General features: G+C 58.0%; 1 protein-coding gene across 2 annotated transcripts in view; it reads left to right on the top strand.

Annotated features, from left to right (window-relative positions):
* The first annotated feature begins 1,751 nt into the window (after positions 1-1,751).
* PIK3R3 (phosphoinositide-3-kinase regulatory subunit 3) overlaps positions 1,752-21,269 on the top strand; it is an 82,100-nt gene continuing 62,582 nt past the window's right edge. The window contains exons 1-7 of one of the 2 annotated variants that reach the window (XM_027802694.2): positions 1,752-1,866; positions 2,465-3,140; positions 7,494-7,589; positions 7,829-7,906; positions 16,739-16,870; positions 19,663-19,864; positions 20,194-20,279. In XM_027802694.2, coding sequence (XP_027658495.2) covers positions 2,825-3,140; positions 7,494-7,589; positions 7,829-7,906; positions 16,739-16,870; positions 19,663-19,864; positions 20,194-20,279 — 910 coding nt within the window. In that variant the 5' untranslated portion in view covers positions 1,752-1,866; positions 2,465-2,824. The remainder of the gene's footprint in view (positions 1,867-2,464; positions 3,141-7,493; positions 7,590-7,828; positions 7,907-16,738; positions 16,871-19,662; positions 19,865-20,193; positions 20,280-21,269) is intronic. The other variant, XM_014278519.3, reaches the window with a different exon arrangement.

Here is a 21,269-nt window from a genome sequence, read left to right as displayed (position 1 = left end):
TCAACAGCCTGGGAAGGGGAGGTGATGGGTGTCATGCTCAGGTGTTCCCCTGCCCCAGAATCCTGGAACTATGTTAATTCCTGGCCTGTACATATAGGATCGATCCTAGGATAGGATGGGTGGTAATATCAGATGGTGAGGTACCCACCAGCCTCCCAAGCTCTAATCCTACCCCAGGAGCAAAACACCTCCTTGCCTTTCCCCAGGCAGCCCCTAGAGCACTGGCACCATGCTCAGCCTTGTGTGGCTTGAGGCTACAGAGACCAGGCGCTCCTGGGTGCCCGAGTGCTTTAGGTGCTCGGCAAAGCCCCTTTGTCCCCAGTGGGGCACAGGGGACACGACTGGGGCAGCCCCAGGCAGGGAAGCATGACTCAGGAGGGCAGCATCTGGCTCTTTGCAGCCAATTCTGACTCTGGCCCTGCAGCTGCAGCAGCACAGTGCCAGCAAAAATGGGATGAAGGAGAGAAAAAGCCCTTTTAGTTGCTGAAAGCTGGTGGCTGGGCTGGATCTGGGATGGGGAGCAGGGCAGTGGGAGCTGCATGCTGCCCAGGGAAATGGATCTGGGGTGAAATCCCCCAGGGTGCCACTACCCTGCACAGTCAGGCCATGTGCTGCAGAAAAAAAAGAGGAGGGAGCTTGCTAAAATTATGGGTGATAAGGGCTGTACACCTCCTGCACTGCTCTGCTGGGCCCTGTGCCTCAGTTCTCTCCTCAGCCCTTCCACAGTATCTGGGGTGCCCCCTTGGACCTTGTGCTGCCCCTGCACTACTCCAGCGCTGGTCTGGATTCAGCCGGGGTGCGATTCCCAGAGCCTGTGTTTTAGGTACCATCTATTTTTAGGATGTCAAACCTGCAGCAAAGACAAGGAGCAACTGCCAGTTCAGAGAAGTCAGTGTGAGAAGCAAGGATTTAGGGGAAAAACAAACAAAGCAACAAAACCAAACAAAACCCACCCAAGTCTCTGCACCTCTGGGAACATCACATCAGTTTCTTTGTACATAATGAACAAATCTTGGGACAGCTCATCTGTGCCACAGCATAACTGGCTCTGCTGAGGCTCGGTGAGACATGAACCACCTCAGGGCAGAGGCACCCCCAGCATGGGTGCCCCCCAGCTGGAACTGAGGTGAGAACTGATGTTCTTGTTGCATGTGACCATGCTGCTGTTGCTATGGGCTGACGATGCGTGTCCCCAAGCTTCGCCTGAGGTTGGCCTTTTCCACATGAGCCCTGTCAGCCCCCTCTAAGTTCTCTGCTCCATTAAATTTTAAATATTGCCTTATTAATTTTTAAGGAGCCTTGCTGCACGCAGGAGCTCTCACAGCATCACCCTGCACTGTTTTATGGGGTACCCAGCCCTTACCCTGGGTCTGGGCAAACGCTCAGGGTGAGTGTGAGGAGCTGGAGCATCCTTCAGCTGGGATTCTTCATGGCAGCTCCCGCCTGTCCTGTGCATATTTCCTCATCTGGTTAAGGGTTGGGGTCCTCTGTGGGTGGGCTGGGTGCTGTGACAAGGAGAGCTGGTGGATGGGGGGGTGTCCATGGGATGCTGGTCCCTAAGCATCCCTAAGGATGGCTGGAGACACACATCCCCCCTTCACCTCTCCATCCCACAGAGAAGGCAATTTTGGAGCAGAGATGCTGCATCTGGGGATGAAATCATCCACCTACTCCTACAGTTTTTTTTCCCCCCTCCCCGGTAGCTGGGCGTCCCCCCCCGCCGCGCTGCGGCGGGGGGGGACGCCCAGCTACCGGGGAGGAGGAGGAGGGACGCTGACATCACCGCCGGAGCGCGGGGCCGGGGCGGCCGGGCCGGCTCCGCTCCGCTCCCGTTCTCCGCTCCCACCGGAGGAGCCGCCGTGCCCGGTAAGGCTGAAGGGGCAGCGGGAGGGCTCTGGGAGGCGGGTGGATGGATGGACGGACAGATGGACGGCCCCGCGGCTGCTGCTCGTTATCCCTCCATTCATCCATCCCTCCATCCATCCCTTCATCCTTCTTCCGCGGGGTCCTGTGAGAAGCTGGGGGGCCAGCGGGTGGGCGGCAGCACAGCCTTTCCACCCGGGGGAGATGCCTCTCTCAGACAAATATTTCAAAATGCACACACAGACAGAAAAAAAAAAAAAAAAAGGAAAAAAACCAAACCGCCCGAAAATCCTATGTCTCCATCCACCAGCTCCGTGCAGCAATGCCAAGCTGGAGCTGTCGGAGGGGAGCTGCGTGCAGCAGGAGGTTTCTTAGCACATATGCCTATTTTAAAAGCCCGTGGTGTGATCTCTTGCCCTACTTTCCAGACTCTTCCCGGTACTTTCCTTGTGTGCAGTGGCTGAGCCCTGCTGTGGGAGCTGGCTGGGAAGCGGGAGTTGAGCAAGCTGCTGGGTTCTCCCCAGTGTTGGGGGGACGGGGTGATGGGGTTGGGGTCAAGACAGCGGTTTGGGTGCTAATGCGCTGCCTTTCTCTCTGGCAGAGAGAGGGAGGTTTCCCATGCCGTGCAGATGAGACTAGGCTGAGAAGAGGATGACGCATTGGTACCCAGCACCCCAGTTAGCCCCATTTGCTCCCTTCCGTTTGCCCTGGTGATGAAAAGGCTCCTTACCCACACCTGAGCCAGCCCTGCCAAAACCCAGGCACCAGCGTGGCTCTGCAGCAGTTTTGGGGCTGGGGAGGTCAGGAGCCCCTTTCCAACGCTGAGATTTTCCAACACTGAGATTTTTTAATTCTGCGTGTGCAGGGAAGAGACCATTCCCATCCCAGCTCGGCCATACCTACCCCAGGCCCCCAGTGCCCGGCCGGATTCAGGCAGTGTGACCCATGCCACACCATCACCATGGCCTCCTCGGATGGGCTGCAGTACCGGGCTCTCTATGAGTACCAGAAGGACCGGGAGGAGGACCTGGCCCTGTGCCCCGGCGATGTGCTGACAGTCAGCAGGGCTGGGCTGCTCAGCAGCCCCAACTACAAGGACGGGGACGAGCGCAGCCCCCAGGGTTGGCTCCACGGCCTCAATGAACGCACCAAAGAGCACGGTGACTTCCCCAGCACCTACGTGGAGTATCTGGGTCCCACACGTATCGTCACCACCGCCACCAAGGCCAGGCCACGGCCCTTGCCTCCACCACCTGCTGGGACCCCCACACCTTGGGGTAAGTGCTAGAGGAGCAGGAAGGCGGGAGCCCATGGGTGGGTGTCCCCTGCAAGTTGGCGAGGGTGGTGTGGAGCCCTGGTGGGTGCTTGCACTTGGGGTGGCTTGGTGAGGATCTACTCGTGGGATGGGGATCCAGCCCCAGAAGGAGGAGCTGCCCCAGGAATTATCTGTCCTGGTGCATTGATGCAGCCACAGGAGGGGTAGGGGGTGCCCAGAATATCACTCTCCCCTCCAAGGCAAAGATGCTGCAGGGATTGCTCCTCGTCAGCATGCCAGGCTGGCTGCTGCGCCAGCATGGGGTGTCCAAGGGGTCTGTATCTGTGAGAACATGGGAGAAGATGCAGGAGCCCTTTGGCCCCCCAAGGAGGAGCAGAAAGCCCTGCAGTGGTCCCCGGGGACCTTTTTTCCAACCGCTCTTCTCCCCACCACTGCGGCACCCGATTCCAGCTGCTCTCAGTGCCCAGGCAAGCACTGGCCCCTGGCCAGGTCCCAGCCTCCCTGTCACTTCGTGCAAGCTGGGATGGGGGACAATCTTGGCATGTGGTGGGGTTGGTCCCTGCGGGGCTCCTCCATCCCCAGGGACTGCAGCACAGGGCTGCGGGGGATATTCACCAGGGCTGTTCCTGATATGGGGACCTCTGGCCATTTCTGTGCCGGGATCTGCCGAGCTCGTGCAGCCAGCTCTGCCCTCGACACTTACTGTGGCCAAGCACGTTGGGGCTGGGAGGGATTTCACAGCAGTTGCATAATGTACCCCCCTACCAAAAAAAAAAAAAAAAAAAAAAGCTAAGCAAATAAGAAACCCTCCTTCCAGCCAGGCAGAACCTGGTGATCTCGGTCACAGCCATGGTGTTCTCCTTCTCTAGGATGTGATGGAGCAGGAATTCTGGCTGTGTGGGCCTGGGGCTGGGAGAGCGGCATTGCCTTTAGCCATGGCTGCCCAAAACCTGCCCAGCTGCTGGTCGGGGGCCTTGGGCACCCCCCTCACCCAGCTTGGGACCAGATGTAACCAGAGGTGCTGTTTCTCTCCTGGACTGGCTAGGCATTGGAGGCACCTTGGTCCCAGGTTTAGTGGGGCACTTGCTGATGATAGTCCATCTCCATCAAAAACGCAGTTCAAGGCCCCTTTGCCACTGTGATTTAAGAGGCTGGGGAATGCCTGGCCCATGGGCTGAGCACGGCAGGACTCAGCTGGCATGGGGCAACCCCTTCTCCCAGTGTATCCACCAGCAGGTGTGGGGCTGCCATGCAAATCCTGCCACTCAGCCCCACCAACAACACGAGAACTGGGACCCCCTCTGCCTCCCCTCACCGAAATATGGATGCTCCTCCCTGACTGATGCTCTGAGTGGGCCAAGGCAGCCGCAGCAGCGCAGGTGAGGGTCAGTGAGCAGCTATATGCTGCCTTTGCAGGGGGCAGGCAGCTACTTTTCAGTGGTGCTTACCCTGCCAGACAAGGGGTTTGAGCCTCCTTCCCAGTTGAGCTTACTGGTGTGTGAGGAGCCCTCTGTCCCTGGCTGTTTGGCAGGCAGAGCCCTAGCAAACTCAGTGCTGTAGTGTGGACAACTCAGCAGACGGGAGCAGATCCAAGGCCTCTCCAGCCTCATTCACCAGGGAGAAGCGTGAAGCCACGTTCTTGCTTCTGCCCTTGCTGCCCATCACCATTGCCTCATGCCTGCCCCACACAGGGCTTGGTGTGAGATGTGCCCAGGGACCCCTGCCCGCAGGTGCCAGGGATGTGGCAATGCCCCACGAATCAAGGCACATCCCCAGCAGCAAGCACAGCCTGGCTGGAGAGTCTGGCCCATGCGGAAGGTCTCAGCACAGGAGCTGAGCATGCACTTGAGTGAGAAGAGAACTTAAAATGTCAAAAAAAAAGAGTAAGATTGATTTTTTGTTTTTTAATAGGGAAAACCCCCACTAAAATCAGGTCTTGAGGGTAGCTTGGGGAGGGGGCTGCCGTCTGCAGGACACGTTCTGGCTATGGCCCTGTGTCCAGCCCCACTGCCCAGGGGGACCTTCGGTGCTACCTCCCCAGGGCTGCCCCTGGCGTACCCCTCCTGGGGCAATGCCAGGGTGCACCCCAGCAGGGGACACTTGTGGGCCACAATCACGTCCTTCTGCAGCAGTGGAACAGCGTGTACTGTTTTAATGTCGGTTTAAACCCAAATATCTCAGCAGGTGAGATTGCCTTTAGAGTAAAAAAACTCCAATGTCCTCTTAGAAGAGAAGGGACTTTTTTTTTTTTTCTCCCTTTTTTTGGAAAATTCTTCCCATACTGTTTCCATTCCCAAATGGCAGTTCTGAGGGACATTTTTTTTTGGCCGGCCCGAATAGTTATTTTTCCGCGACAGCAGCACACCCCCGTGTTGTGCCCTCAGTGCCCGCCGAGCCCTGGTGCCACCCAGGAATCCCGAGCCGGGTGAAGCTGCAGGGGGGGAGCCCTGAGTGGAAGAGAAACACTGCATTTCCCAGCCATGCCCCAGAGCCAGGGCTGGATCTGCAGGGAGGAATGTGGTGTTTGTGTTTTTTTTTAATTAAAAATGGTTCTGCAGTGGATCTAAGTCCCAAGGGAGTTCCCAGGAGCTCAGCAGCTGTTTCGCCCCTGCCTGGTTGTCCCAGGTGGCATCACTGCCACAAGGTGTCACCTCCACTTCACCAGGGGCTGGAGCTGATGTCAGGATGCTGGGGTCCAGCCTGGCACCCTGCGGGGACAAGATGGGCTAAAGCTCCAGCCCGAGCTTGGGGCTATTCCTGCTCTTCCCAGCAAGGAGAAACAGATGTTTTTTTTTGCAGTCACCACCTTTTCCCTAAGCCATTGGCTTAGAGTCCAAAGCCCAGTTTTCCCTAACTAAAAATCCACCTGTGCAGTGGAGACATTTTCCATGGGCTCCCAACCATGTGCTTTGCTTTAAACCCTGAGATCTTCCTTATTCCCACCCAAGGCACCTGCACAACCCCACTGGGTGGTGGAGGGGGACCCCCTTGCCAGGCTTCGGGGTTGCAGCCGTGCCCGGAGACCAGATCAGCCACCTATGAGCAGGAGGTTTGCATCCCTCCTTGTTCTCTGCCAAGATCAGAGCCTCAATCCACCCGTTGCAGCCAGGTTGTGTTTTGCAAAAGGTCAAAGGCAGCGCAGCCCTGCCAAAGTCCCTGGTTTTTTTTTTCTTTTTCATTCCTTAAAATTGTTATGGGTTTCTTGGCTTCACTGATGAGCTCCCTGCCTTCTGCCAGGCAGCAAAAAAGCAAAGACAGAATGAACTTAACAAAGGTGTTGACTGGGCTGGAGTGCACCTCACAGTGGGGAAAAGTCACACTCAAGCTTTATTTGCTATAATTATTTTTTTAAATATATTTCCAGCAGAATAGATCCACTTGCCACATAAACCAGGCAAAGACCTCTGGGCACATCAGCATTTCCAGGTGCCATCCATACCCTGGCAGTTGCACACAGTTACAAAGTGCTGCAGCTGGTGGCAGCCCCTGCCAGCCCCCTGTCCCTCCCTGCTCTTCCCAGCCCCCTGCCCGCTGCCTTCCGGGGGGGTTCAAGACCACTAACAAGAGAGTGTGGGGAAAATCCCAGCACTGCACTGTCAGGGTCTCCACTGGGAGACCCACACAGGAAGGGTTTATCAGCTGGGGTAATAAGAAGGGAGGGAGGGATGGATGCAGTGTGCCCTGGGGTAAGGACACCTGCTCTCACACCCTCCAGGGGGTTTGCTTCTCTCTGGCAGGGTCTGGGCTGAAGTGTCCTTGGCATAAAACCCAGGAGCTAGTGGCATCAGGGGATTTGCACCATGGTAAGATTGGCCCATGTTTGGCTGAAGGGCTCCTCACAGGCTGGGGGAGGTCAGTGCCAGCCAAGTGGTTGGCTGAGTCCTCCCCAGGCTTGTGCTCAACCCTGTTGTAGACACCAGAGAATCCAAGTGTGTGAGAGCTGCAGGGAGCTATGCCCATGCTGGGTATGGATCTGGCTCTCCAACTCCTGCCTGGTGCCACTAAAAGCTGTGGGTGATGGCAGGGCCAGTCTCAGGGCCATGGGAAGAGAGGTGGGGAAGGGGCTTTGGCCTGAAGGGTCTCCACACTCAGGGCCGGTTGCCCCCTGTGGGCAGGGCACATGCCCAAGCAGGTCTTTGCATCTCAGCGAGTGGCTGAGCCCCTGACAGTGGCTCTTACTGCAAAAAGAGGATAAAATAAGGGAGAAGTTCTCCAAAACAGGCATGAGCTGAAGCATTGGTTGTGGCTGTGCCAAAGCAGCAGCTTGATCCTGTCCTAGGGCAGCTGAGGAAAGAGTCTGGAATTCCTGCAGTCAAGAATTTCCAACCCCCTTCTCCCTGCCTTTCCACTGCAGGGCTCCCTGGGCAGGCAGAGCTCGCCGAGCACCCCAGCCTCCCCGAGCAGGCACTGTCGACCGTGGCCAGGCTCATCGAGGCGCTGGAAAAACAAGGTAAGGGCATCCATCCGCAGGGCGTACGTGGGTGCACACGTGCAGCCACCCCCTCTGCCCGTGTTCGGAGATGCCCCAAGAGCATCGCTAGAGCCAAACCTTTCCCCGCACACCCCGGTATCCCCACAGGGTGGGCAGGATGAGGGAGCTTGGTGGTCTCAATCCCTGCCTGGTTCCATCGTGCTGGGGGGGAGGGTATGGGGCTCAGGACTGACTGCTCTCTCCTGGCTGCTCCCCAGGTTTTGACAGCGAGGTGCTCTACAGATCCGCCCCTGGTGCGCTGGGGGATGCTGAGCTGAAGCAGGCTCTTCTGGCGGGTAAGTCCCAAAGCCGCGTCCCTCCCCATATCCCCAGGAGGGAAGGGGGCTGTGGAGATGATGCTGCCAGGTGGGCCATGCTAGCCAGGGATGGGTTACTAGCTCCGACCTCGTTATGGCCCTCATTACAGCTCTGGAAGGCCCTGCCTGCATGCAAGGTGCAAGCCCTGCTCTTCTCCCCCAATACCCCAGGGGGATGCTGCCAAGAGGGATGCAGGTGTGGGGCTGGGACAATTCACTAGAAGCCATATTATTTTTTTTAGGGAGAAAAATATTTTGTTTTGCAAACCTCTAGGGTTTCTATCTGAGAAGCGGGGCAGGGAGAAAGCCTCTTGCGGGTGTGATAGGGAAAAAGGAAAAGGGGGAAAAAAAAAGCTCATTCTTTAGGAGAAAGGGAAACGTTTTGCAGAAAAACCATCTTCCCACCCCGCTCCTAAATTCACGGCTGGGATGGCACGGGGGCGTTGGGGACGTGACGGATCGATCCTGTGTTGTGCTCAAACCTGGAGGCGGGGGGGGGGGGCTGTGCCGAGCATCCCCACCCTCCCTCCCGGCCGCCGTGCCCAGCGGGCGGCACTGTGGGACCGGCCACCGCCCGGCCCGGGCACCGCGCACCCCGCCCGGCCCGGGGACAGCGCCCCGGGGGCTCGCACGGCTCGGCTCCGTACGGCACGGCACGGCGGGGGGGCCGGCGGCTCGCCCAGCGCCGGGAGCCGGCGGCAGCCGGGCCGTGTTGCTGGGAGAAGGGCTGTGATGAAATCGCTATATTAAGCAACATGACCTCATCGCTTCCCCGCGCACCGGGAGCCGATTCCCCGCCGGGCGGGGGCCGGGGCAGCGGAGCACGAAGGGATGCAGGAGAGGAGATGCTGGGTGTCCCAGGGATGCTGCGGTGCCGCTGCCCCAGCAGGGCTCTGCTCCCCCCGGGGGTGACGGGGGGGCACGGTGCCCCCCAGCACCCCGCTCTCCTCCCCGTGCAGAACCCCTGGGGACGGCAGGAGCCGGGTGCCCTTTTGCACGGCCGTGTCCCCTGGCCCAGATTTCCCGGCTGCTCTCAGGAGGAGGTGAAGGCATGCGGAGAGCAATCCCCACGGCCCCGGCTGCCCTGGGCATGGATGCCCAGGCTGGGCAGGGGCAGCAACAACAGCAGCAGCAGGATGCTTTGCTTTCTGAGCACGCAGGAGCTACGGGTCCTCGGTTCTCCCTGCACGGCCGGTGCAGCATCCCCGGCAGGCACGGGGCTCCCCGGCAGCCCCACAGCAGGCCCTACCGGAATCCTGCCCAGCCTGGGGAGACCCCCAGCACAGGGGCAAAATCCATTTGCTTTGACAGAGCCTGTGGAGCTCTGAGCAGCTGCTGGGTCTGTCCAGATTTTCATCTCCCACAGCAGGTCCCAGCACTGGGCAGGGAAGTGACATCATTGTTTTCAAACCATTTGAAAGCCCTGAAAAATCCCTAACAGCCCTGAGTGACTTGATGCTCCCAAGCCCCCCATCTCCTCTAGGACCTAGATAAGCTCTTTTATTTAGCAACTCAGGGGGCTGCCCCATGTGCTTGCCAGCACTGAGCTGGGCAAAGCTGGAGCTCCTCAGGGCTGGCTGGAGGGGCTAGAACATGCCACTACATTTGCTAGCTCTCAGCTGAAAGGGCTGATGCTCAGCCCTGCCAGAGGGATGCTCTGCAAACAGGATGGGGATGATGTTCCTGTCAGGGCCAAGCATCCCAGCAGAGCCCAGGCTTGGCAGCCTGCTGCCCCTGCCTGCACCCTCCTGTGGACCAGAGACCCAGCAGTGCTTCCCCAGGGCCCTGCTGGAGGCCATACTGGGCTGGGGAGGGCAGGAGAGGGAGTATCTCTGCTTTGGCTCCCATACAGGCCCTTTCATTGCATTTGGTGGAGTAAAACATCCCTGCCAAGAAATGAGAGTTTGCAGACCCCATGCGAGACAGCAGAGGCGAGGGTCATGTTTCTCTTCCTCCCATGCTCCTGATGGTCCACCCCTCCAGCACCCCATCTCTGCCAGCAGCCCGCCTGCAAAAGTCACGCTTCATCTTGGGGAACAGAGAGAAATCAGAGCTGGGGCTGGTGGTGACTGGAACCGAACCGCATCTTGGCTGGGGGGAAAACTGGATTCCCACCAGGGGTTTCAGCTTCCCTGCAAATACCCAAATCCCACTGGTGCTTGGCAGTGGTGGCAGGAAAACTGCTAGCGAATGCAAGAAAAAAGGAGCAGGGGCTGGAAAAGTTTGGGTGTTGTCTTTCTAACCCCCAAATCTTAATGTGTTGGAGAAAACAGGGTATTTGCTACACTGAAAGAGCATCTGAACTTCTGATGGGGAGGAAGAGGTTTCTCTGGGGACGAGGAGCCATGCAGGTCAGAGTAGTCCTGGCTGTCTTGTGGATCCCACGGGCATCGTGTCCCTGGGGCCGTAAGCTGCACTGAGTGAACCCTTTCCCCATCCCTGGCCCTTTCGCAGCCCCCAAGCCAAACATCACCCAGGCTTTGGGATGAAGGTTTCCCGTCCTCATGGGGCTGTGGCCACACCGGGCACAGTGGACTTGGACATGGTATGGCTCCGCATAGTTTTACAGCCTGGGCTGAGCCCATTGCCACCCTGACGCTGGTGACGTCTTGCAGGATGGTGGCATTTGATGGCTGGCTAGAGCCTGTGCATCAAACTTGGTATTTCCATGTTGGATGATGCAAGAAAAGTTAGTTATAGGTGAAAAAAAAAGAAAAAAAAGCAAGCAAAGACAGAGCTCATTGATAAAGGAGCGGGGGTGGGGTGTTGTCAGTGAACCGAGTGCCTCCAGTGCCACCCAGCTGTGATGCCACCAGGGCTGGTGGGTGAAGCGCAGCCCAAAGGGCAGTTGGGCTCACAGCTGGCTCATGCTGGCTCCAGAAGAAAATTGTTTTAGGACACTTGGTGCTCATTTCAGACCCTTATACCCTGAGGAGTGAGCGGGGCCATGTGACATCAATGAACACGAGAGTCAGACTCACATGGTGGCACTGAAAAAGAACTCAACAAGGAGCTGCAGCCCCACGGTGCACGGGGGGAACTCACCAAAGGGTTTCAGGTGATCAGCCAGCTAGGAGCCCTGCTGCAGCCGCAGGGAAAGAGGTGTGGGCAGAAAAAAGAAGAAAGTAGAGCTTTAAACAACAGCGGCAGGGTGCAGCACTCGTCCCGGCTGTCCCCAGTGCCCCCTGCATGCTTGGCTGCAGGACTGCTTCATGGCCTGAGGACATCTCTGTGCCCATCATGCCAGAAGCCACACGCTGACCCCAAGGGTTTGCAGCCCCCAGCACTCCTGCTGTCCTCTGTGTGTGGCTCAGGGGTTGTTTGGAGTGCAGGGAATGGGGAAAATCACCTGCAAACCCCCCAGTGCCTGTGGGCACAAGGTGTACATGACCCTTCAGTGCCCAGGGGTGATGTCTTCTGACCCCATGCTTGCTGCCCACACCCCTCCCCTGCTGAGATGTGCTGGGCAGCCTTCTCCTCACAGCTGCCACTGAACCTGGAAACTTGGGACCTTCTCTGGCCAGTGGCAGCAGAGCCAGTGGTGGGTGCTGGAGCCCTCCAGAGCTGAGGGACCAGAGCTGGGGGCGGATTGGCGCGGGGATGGCTGCAAAGTCCTGTGTGTAGTGGCCAGGTAGTGCTTTGCCACCATTGGGTAGGGACAGTCTACATGCTCATCCCTCCTCCCTGATGGGGGATAGGGCACAGAGACGGTGCGGGGCTCCCCCACGCCATGGCTCTCTGGGTGCCCCGTAGGGCTCAGATGGGGCTGAACCCACCCAGAATAGTGGCAAAGCCCTGAAACCTGCCACCTTTTGGATAACCCATGCCCCAGTCTGGGCTCTGGGGTCCAGCTGCAGGCACAAATACTGAGACCCTTCTCCAGATGCACAGGCAGCACTGGGAAAAGCCTCCACTGCTGGCAGGGCCAGGCAGGAGCTGCCAGCACCCCGGGGTGCCGGGGCAAATCCGGAGCAGCACGAGGTGGATTGGAGCCGGTGTCTCCAGGCGTGCCATCCCTGCGCTGCCATCGTGCGCGCTTTGATCTGGGGCTTCGTTGCAGAACAGTCTGCCTGGAGACATGCTCACGTGCCCGGGAATTAGGTCAAGTCTCGGTGGGGATTAGTGAGCGGTGGTGGGCCCCGGGGCTTCACTGGGGCTACTGGGAGCTGCTGCTGGGCAGAAAGGGCTGGGCTGGAATGAAGAGCAGACTGGGGGGGGCTCACACCGCTCCCCCCATAATTACAGTGTGGATGCCCAGGGAGGGAGCGCTTCTCCATCCCCATCCCTGGGATGCCAGGGGGGGCTGGATGCCCCTGAGGGCTCTGGTTTCCCCTGGCCAAGCTATTAACCCCACCATGATGACTTTACTCCCGAACACAAGGCGCCCTGGTGCCTGCGTGCTGCATTTTATTTATACCTGCAGTGGAAATAAACCCTGCATCGTCAGAGCCTGACAAGAGGCATGAGATCATCTCTTATATTTGGTGGTGATGAAAGAAGGGTAAATAAACTGCAGCAGCGCAGACGTCCCTGCCAGACCCATTGGGGTGAACTGGGTGAGCTTCTCCCATCCCCTCCTGTAGCTGCTGGGGAAACTGAGGAAGGGAACTGCCCTGGGGAAGCTGAGGTGGGGGAAGGCAGCCTTACTAGGCACCCTTGAAAGGAGGTCCCAGTACCCCTGCCCTGGCTGAGTGCAGGCTGAGGGTATGCCGAGATGAAACCCAGCTGGAAGGGTGTTTGGAACTGCCAGGAGCTCCTGTGCATGGGCAGGGGTGTCCTGGCAGCTACCAAGTCCCCAGCACAAGATACCAGCGGGCTGGCTGAGAGATGTTGCAATGATACCGGAGCAAAGCTGGGGAAATATTCCCCGGTTCGGCGCACAGTTCCCCTGTAAACCCTCACTGTGGGATGCCCAGGAGCCTCAAATGCCTGCTTAGGTCTGGGGGATGTACAGGTCCTTGTGCGGGCAGCATCCGTGCAGGTGGGAAGGTATAGCCCCCAGGACTGGACAACAAGGGCATCCCTGCAGCGCCAGCTGATGATTAAACCTTACAGGTCCGGAAGGGGTAGGGAAACTCCAAGTCAGTATTTAAGTCAGCCCCAGGTGTGGGTGGTTTGGGTGCCACTCTACCATGAGGACCATGCACCCAAGAGCATCAGGCTGTTGCCACACCTGGTGGCCAAGGTCCAGCTTAGCTGTAGGACTCCCTGCTGCACCCTGCTGCCCGAGGGGCCATGGGTGCTGGGCAGAGTCTGCACCCCATCACCCACACGTTGGCCAGGCATGTGGGTGCTGCTGTCACCTGTGGCCACACACAGGGGACAACTGGTTACCTGCTCAAGCCTCATCTTCAAAACAAACCCCCCGCCACCTCCTCCATGCCACCTCTTGGCTAAACATCCTCCACATTTACCGAAACTCTGGGCTTACTCACGCCTTGCCGGCTGGCTGCAGCTGCCGGGAGAGGTCCTGCTGCTTCCTGCCCAGCCTGACTCAGCCCAAAGCCCTGTCACCCCTCTGCCTCTGCTGGGATGAGGAGTCTCGCATCCTGGCAGGAGGAGGCTGGGAGCACCCATTGCTTTTCCCTCTGGGCCAGTGATCATCCTGTGCGCCCTCTCCCCAGCCCCAAGTTTATTCCTGCTTTTCATCCCCCATGGGCAGCGGATGGTCTCCACTGGTCCCTGGCTGCTTGCTTGCTCTGCTGGCAGGTCAGCAAGCGGGTTGTGTGCTGGAGGGGGTTGGTGTAGGGTTGAGGTTGGGGTTTTGGGGTATTTTCCTTCTATTTGTGGCAGGCGGATGGAATCCCTCTGTCATTCCTGTGGGGAAGGGATGGGAACATCTGGAGAGCAGCAGGAGAGCATTGACTCATCCTGCAGCATCATTAACTTCTTATAGCTGGTTATCATCTCCCTCTGATAAGGAGACAGCAGCATCGGTGGGGTCAGGCCGGCAGTAATTGGCTGGGAAGTCTCCAGGGTTAACCCTTCCCCAGCCTCGCCAAGCTGCTGGGGTGCAGCTGGTGCCCGGGAGCAGCTTGGAGCACCCCCAGCTGTGCTCTCAGCATCATGGGGAGCCCAGCTCACCAAGGCAGGGGAAGGAGGGGAGCTGGGGCAGGAGAATGCCACTGCATCTCTAGGAGGATGCCATTGCATCTCCAGGGGGATGGGGGCAACAGGCTAATGGCTATTTCTAGCCAACATGCCAAGGAAATCGGTGCCATCAGCAGTCAGTCCCTCTAGCAGGGTGTGAATCCCCCTGGTCTCCCCATCATGCCTCTCTGGGTGTAAAGATGTTTTTGAGTCTCGCTTTGAAACCGGCTGAGCCTTCCCTTTGAACACCCCTCCAAGCTCATGCCTAATGATGCAAATGAGCTAATTAGGCCACGGCAGAGCCTGGGGCTGATCGCCTGGGGCCAGCGCCCGGCAGCGGCCCCTTCCCTGCACAGAAACAGCTTGTGGCTGCTCTCCCCAATCCACGCCAGCATCCTTAAGGCCAGTGACAAGTCCCTGCAGAAACCTCCGCGGCGGGCAGGGGAGAGCAGCCAGGCTCGCCCTGGGTGAGGAGTTTGGGGTTTGCCCAGTGCATCCCACTGATGGGAGCAGCTGTCTGCAATGCAGCTGCTTGCCCAAGCAACAAGACTCCAAGACCCCCCCAGCAGCATCCCTGGGTTTTAGCCACACACTTGCGGGGTTTGAGCCCCAAATGGGGGTTGAAGCATTTTGTGGGATCCCTGACCCCGCTCTCCTCCCCCTGCCCAGCTGGAGCCAATCTGACAGCTCATTTCTGCAGGGCAAGCGTTAGCAAAAATGGGGACTTGGCTGTCATTCCCCTGCAAACCCCAGTAGAAATAAACTTTTGGCCAGCTGAGAAGGTACAGAAGTGTGGCTGGGAGATGGGAGCATCAACATGGACCAGCGTGGGGCTGGAGTGCAGCAGGCGAGAGCTGGCACAGCCCTGCCCCCCTCGAGGATGCCGAGGGCAAAGTGGCCCATGGGGTGATGCTGTGACATTGGGGGGTGCCAGAAAGGGAGCACCCACCTTTGCCCTGGGACGCGTTTGGCCACGCTGGACAGCTGCCCACCGCAGCACGATGGCATCTCTCCCGGCTGTCCCCACACTGCCCCAGGGCATGGTTCCCAGGCCAGCCTGGTGCTTGCTCCTGAAAATGAGGTAGCGTCTCCAATGGCTGGGTCAAAGGCTTTGCTTTGGGCATTGGTCAATCTGTTTTCTCTCTGGTCTCCAAGCTGAATGGCAGGCACTGTTCATAAGGGACCCGCCATGGCTTCTTGTCCCTGAGCAGGCGGAGGAGGAGGTGGGCAGGCTCCTGGGCTCTCCTGGATACCCCTAGGAGAGGAAATCAAGGTCGAGTTGCCCCAAACCAGCCTTTCCCAGGCATCGGGGTGCTGCTCCCCATCCCAGCCCTGCTGACCAGCTGCCTCCAAAGCCTTGCCTTCAGAAACAGCTTTCCTCTGCTCTTTTGGCTTTATCACCCCAGAAGGGAGTGCAGCCACACACAGTCAGCTGAAATGGTCGGAGACTCAAGGCATTTTCTGCTGGAAAATTCTGGGCTGGGAGAGGGAGCATCTCCCAAAACAGCACCTATTTCAGTAAAGCTGCATTTAGAGGTAAAGACTCGGACAGGGGAGGGAAAGGGAGCCCAGAGCAGGGCAAGTCCACCATCTACTTCTCAGTCACAACACACTGGGCCATTTGAGACCTGCCTGACACATCATCTTCAAGAAGGTGCAAAATTTGCTTTTTTTTTCAATATTCTCATTTAGAAATGAGAAATTCAGTTTCTGCAAACGAACCATCTCAAATGATCCCTAATATCTTGGGCTTTTTTATTAATCCCCTATTCCCCCCACCCCCTCCCCAGATTTCTCCTACAAGGAGAATTTCAAAACATTGTGTTCGGCTCCAGTTCGAATCAAAGCCAGATTTTGAAACGTCCAGATCTTTGCAAAAGGGACCATCATTGTCCGGGCAGCCACCTCCCGGCTCGGCTGGGCTGAGAGAACTCCAAGACAAATGCATGAGGCAATATCACAGGGTGCTGAAAGGGCTCTTCCCCCTGGACCCTGGTGAAGCAATGTCCCCATGCCAGCCCGGCCACAGGGCCCAGACAGACACTTCCCTGCCAGACCGTGGGACATTTCTGCTCGGAGTGCTGTCCCTGTCCAGAGCCCTGGTCCCTGGAGCATCCTTTGCCACTTCCCCTGGGGCAGCTGCCTTTTGGAGATGGGAGAAGCGATGTCAACTGGGACATGCTCACAGCATTTGGGGCACTTCCACAGCATTTCAGGCTTTCTGGGGGATGACATGGGCCTCTAGCAACTTGCACTGCCTGGGGGCCATCAGCCCGTTCCACGGATGCATTTTTCCAAGCAGTTCCTCCAGGGCTGGGGCTGGCACATAGTGTCTGACCCTGATGGCTAGTGGGTCCCGGGGGCAGCCACTCAGCCCATCCCATCGTTAATATCCTGCAGTGGGACCCCAGTGGGATGGTGAAAGCCCTTGCTCACCACACTGGATGTATAGTGCACACAAAGCGGAGATGCTGCCTTGTGCTCTCCGTGGGCACATGGAACTCAGGGTCAGTGGAAACTGGGGAAGGAATATTTGCTAGAGGGAGGGGTTGGCAGTGAAATCATGGGCTGCCACACCTGAGAGATGAGGGCACGGGTGAAGAAATTGGTATCCATGTCCAGAGGAAGGGAGGAAGGCCCACAGGGATGGAAGAGCTCCGAGCTCCGCACCAGAGGGGCAGCACCACGGTCTAAGGGCTCCTGCTGGGTCTTTCCCTACAGATGCCTCAGCTGTGGACATGGACCTGTACGATGCCCAGACGCTGGCAGACACCCTGAAGTGGTACCTCCAGGAACTCCCATCACTCCAGATCCCTCCAGCTCTCTACACTGAATTGGTCCACATGGCTCAAGGTAAGCAGGCTCGTCTGCTGCCTTGCCCAGGAACTTTGTGGGGCTGGAGGAGCTTTGGGAAGCCCCTAGAAAGGTTCCCCAGCATCTCCAGGGCTGCTCCTGACCCCATCCCCTGCCTGATGCTCCATTAAGGGCAGATCCTGAGGACCACTGGGAACATCCCCCGTGCCGGAGTGGCACACCAGCTTTTGGGAGATGAACCAGGAAAGTGAAGGGGAGACCCAGTGGGCAGCTTCACCCCCGCCACAGCATGGTCCTCTCCTGCTGCAGTGCATGGAGGAGGAGGTGCTGCCTGCCAGGATGGGCGGCTGCCAAGGCTGGGTGATGCTGGCCCCAGAAGAAAGCATTATTATAATATTTTGGCTCTGCTGCCTGGGAATTTTTTACTGTAATCTTGTTAACTCTTGGCTTTATATGGGCATAGAAAATTCTCTGCTTTTTCAGCTTAGTGCCATTAGGAAGTGTCTTTAGGTCCCTGCAAACTTTCCAGCCTCTGTGCAAATGTACGAGACCATCAAGGTTTTGGTTTTATTTGATTTTTTTTTTCAAATAAACAGGGCAGGGCTCATATCCAGGTCAGGAGAGTTCACAGTCCACCCCAACAGGGAGCCTGGACCAAAACCCATTTCAAATGGGTCCTTGCAGAGCCACTCAGCCCCCGCGCCAGCCCAAGGCCCTGCAGGCGTCACCAGGCACACATGAAGCCCTCGCTCTGTTGAATAGGACCTGAACCCCTTGCCACCTTCCAAACCAGGATTTCCCCTTTCACAGCAGCTCTGGTCTCACTGCCAGTCACTGTGGTATCCTCCATCCCCACTTATCGCCTCCCCATCCTAAGCCAGATTAGTGCCTGGGCAGATCATGCTCTTGGCTGCCTTAAGAGGCACTAAAAGATCACCCGTGCCAGACCAGCGTGACCCTTTCCTACTATGTCCAGGTGGGAAAAGGCCACAGGAACATCATGGTCTCCTGCAAGGCAGGAGGGACACACAGAGATGAGGGAGAACTTAGACCCTGTCCTCCCTGCCCTGCACAGAGCCAGAAGAAATACCCCTGGGGCCAGTGGCACCGGGACGATGCCTTCTCCTCACCCATCAGAGAGAGGAGAAATCAAAGGCTGCTTCCTTTCCAAGGATAAAAACGCAATTAGGAAGCAATTAGCTGGGTTGCCTCGTTAAACAACTTCAAAGGGAAGCGCCTTTCCCTGCAGCCTGTGCCAGAGCAGGCTCTGCTCCTAGCACAAGGGGTGCAGGAGGAGGAGGGGGGCAGGAATGGAGGCGAAACTGATGGGGATTTCTCTGGGGCTTAAAAAAAAAATACCCCCTCCCAAGTCTTTCAGGAGATGGTGCTGGTTTCTGGCAGTCTGCCTCGCAAGCAAGCTCCTTCTGCCCTGCTCGAGGCTGCGAGGTGGAAAACATCCCCAAATTCCCCCGTTGGCTGCGGACCTTCCTCCTGCAGCATCCCCTGGGTGCAAAAAGCAGCCAACTGGAGTGGGGGAGGCCTGGAGCAAAGCCGAACATCCTGCAGGAGCAGCTTGTTGGATTCAGGGGCACACAAGCACCCCATTTCCATCCCTGCTTCAGAGGGGATCCCAGGACCCCCCACCCCTCTGGCACACCCCAGCCCCAAGGACAGATGCCAGGAGCCAGCTGGGCATCAGCCAAGCCTCAGCCCTGGTGCAGAGCCGTGGGGAGCTGAGTCAGCCCCAGCCAAACTGGGCTTTGAAGCTGGCTGAGAGCAACACAGCCCTGGGGAGCTCCCTGTCTCCTGCAGATGAAAGGGCCAGGCCAAGGAGGGGATGATGGCTGGGCAGCAGCTGTTTCCCGTACGCAGGGCAGGACCGCAGTCCCAGGCCACTGAGCTCACAGCTCACAAGACCGGGGAGCCCTGGCCAAGGCTGCCAGAGGGTACCAGGGACATGGGGGACACTGGTGGGAACATCTCAGGGTTGTGGGCTGCTTAGGGCACCTGTCAGGGGGGTTCTGGAAGCATCACCTCTACAATGTGCAACACTATCAGGTACCTGCTTTTATTCACATGGGCAACTCGGCTATCACTGGAAGTAGCTGTCCCCCAGTCAGCCCTCCCTGCTGCTGCGTTGCAGGGAGTAAGAAAGACCACACTGGGTGGACTGCAGGGACCTTGCTACAGCTGTGCCTGTAGCTTTCAGACCAGGTGCAGCTTTTTTTCTGCTAAAAAACCTTATCATTCCCAGCGTGGGTTTTTTGCAGGGGAAGGCTGAGCCTTTAAATTCAGCAGATCTTCAAGTTGCTGCCTGTTTCCCCACCTCTGCTTTGCTCTGCCTTTTCTATGGCTTTGCTGCGTACCAGGGTAGGGCTCTTGCTGTTCTCTGTTGGAGCAGCAGCAAGGGGTGTTTATATGCCACCCCTGCTAGGTGAGCAGCTCAGCTCTCCATCCTCCCTTCCTCTCTGGCTGTGCTGAGAGGAGGAATGTGCTAAAGTTGCCCTACAGTCTGATCTGGGGCAGTGAGCAGGTAAATGGGGCTGGCAGCCTCCAGCGAGAGGGGTCTGAGAGCCCCAGGGCATCAGCTCTGTGTGCCCTTGTGTCCCTGGAGTCCCCACACGTCCCGCAGCCCATCTGTGGGAAGGGATGGGCTGCAAAGAAGCAGTCACGGCTTCTGGGGGAGAGGTTGAGGTCAGGGTTTTCCAGGGCTCTGCAGGGAGTAGAGACCCGCCACAGCTTGTGCCGTGCGCTGGGCTCCCCTGAGAGGCAGGGGGATGCCCTAACCTCCTGAACTGAACTTTCTTCTCTTGTTTCCCCCTCTGCTGCAGAGACCCCTGGCCTGGAGGAGTGTGGCCAGCGAGCCAGAGCCCTGCTGTCCCCCCCAGCCCTGCCACAGCCCCAGGCACTGCTCCTGCGCCAGCTCACCCGTCACTTCTGCCGCATCTGCCAGGGCACCCGCAGGAGCCGCCTCTCACCCCGGCTCCTCGGGGAGCAATTCGGGGAGCTGCTTCTCCGCCCTGCAGCATCCAGGTGAGGTGCCCCTGCCATGCGCGGGATGGGATGGGTGAGAGCAGGATGCCCTTAGCCAGACACAGCCATGCTGGCCCCCAGCTAACCTGCTTTTGGGGGTGACAGCCCACCAGCGGCTCAGCCCCGGGGTTTTCTGATGGGGATGGCCAGACCTGAGAGCCCCCATCCCAACCAATGCTCTGTTCTGATGGTGACCAGGTGTGATGTCACACATGGGTCTGGAGATCCCACAGGAGATCCATCAGGACAGCAGGCTGTCCCAGGGGCGTGGGGGTCTGTGGAGGGGCTGAGCTCCTGGCACCCTCATGGACCCTGCCTTCTCCCCGCAGTACCGAGGTGAGCCCTGAGCTCCGTGCAAGGATCCTTGAGTCCCTCATCGTGGCCGGCGAGGCAGCGGAGGTGCCAGCGGTCCCTGGTAAGAGATGCCCGGCTGGCGGCGGAGGCAGGACAGTGGGGGTGAAATCTGGGGAGGCAATAACAGCAGGGCTCAGGGCGGTTTCGGTGGCCTCTGTGGTGACAGGGAAATACCGATGTCCCTGTGGCAGTGCCTGGGCTGTGCTGGCTCCCTGGCCAGGCACGATGTTCCCATTTCCCTCCCTCCTTTCTCTTCAGTGAGACTGGGTTTGGGGCATTTCTTTGCAGCCCCTCAGAAGGTTTGCAGATGTTTTCTTGCTTAATGTCTGTGTCACTGCTCTTTGGTCCCAGCATGGTGCAAGCAGGTCCTGCTCTCCTGTTTTGAGGGCTCAGTAGGTGTGGGTGCTCTTGGTCGTGGGCAGCTTGTTTCAGTGAGCAGGGATCTGGCTGCAGTCTGGGAAGAAAAAAATATTGACACAACTATAAAATGGCAGGATGGTGCTTGCTACGGGATCAAATCCGGGTTTATGATTTTTGACTTGCATTTAGTTTTCCTGTGTGCAGTTGTGCTGTGTCCATTGATGCATTTCTTCTTCCCCCATGGGGCATCCCCTAGGATGGGCACTTGTCCCCCACCTCTCCATAAGTGAGAAAGAAGCTGGGAGTGTGAGGTTTTCTGCAGATGTGAATGACCCCAGCTGGCCTTCACCCCCCCAGGACTGCAGTTCTGCCCCTTTTATTACCAGCACCTCTTTGCTCTTCTGCCCTGGGGGTTGAAGCCCCAGTCTGCTGCTGGCCACCTTCTCCTGCCATGTCCCTCTTGTTTGGTGGCATATCATGTCTCATTGGTGTCTAGAACCGAAGTGTGTGCCCCTTGTGCCCTCTGCAGCACTCCAAGGACAGGAGGCAAGTGGTCCATCTAGGCAGGGATGTACATGGAAGGGAGGAAGGGTGCTCAGTGGAGCACAGGCCACAGACCTTGAGGACCACAGAGATGCATTCCTGTGGAATCCCATCTCCAGGCAGCCACCGAGATCCCTATGTGTCCCTG

Source organism: Falco cherrug, chromosome 12 (genome assembly GCF_023634085.1).
Source record: "Falco cherrug isolate bFalChe1 chromosome 12, bFalChe1.pri, whole genome shotgun sequence".
NCBI classification, from domain to species: Eukaryota; Metazoa; Chordata; class Aves; order Falconiformes; family Falconidae; genus Falco; species Falco cherrug.
The sequence above is the reverse complement of the archived record's forward strand: the minus strand, read 5'-3'. Positions and strand labels throughout refer to the sequence as shown.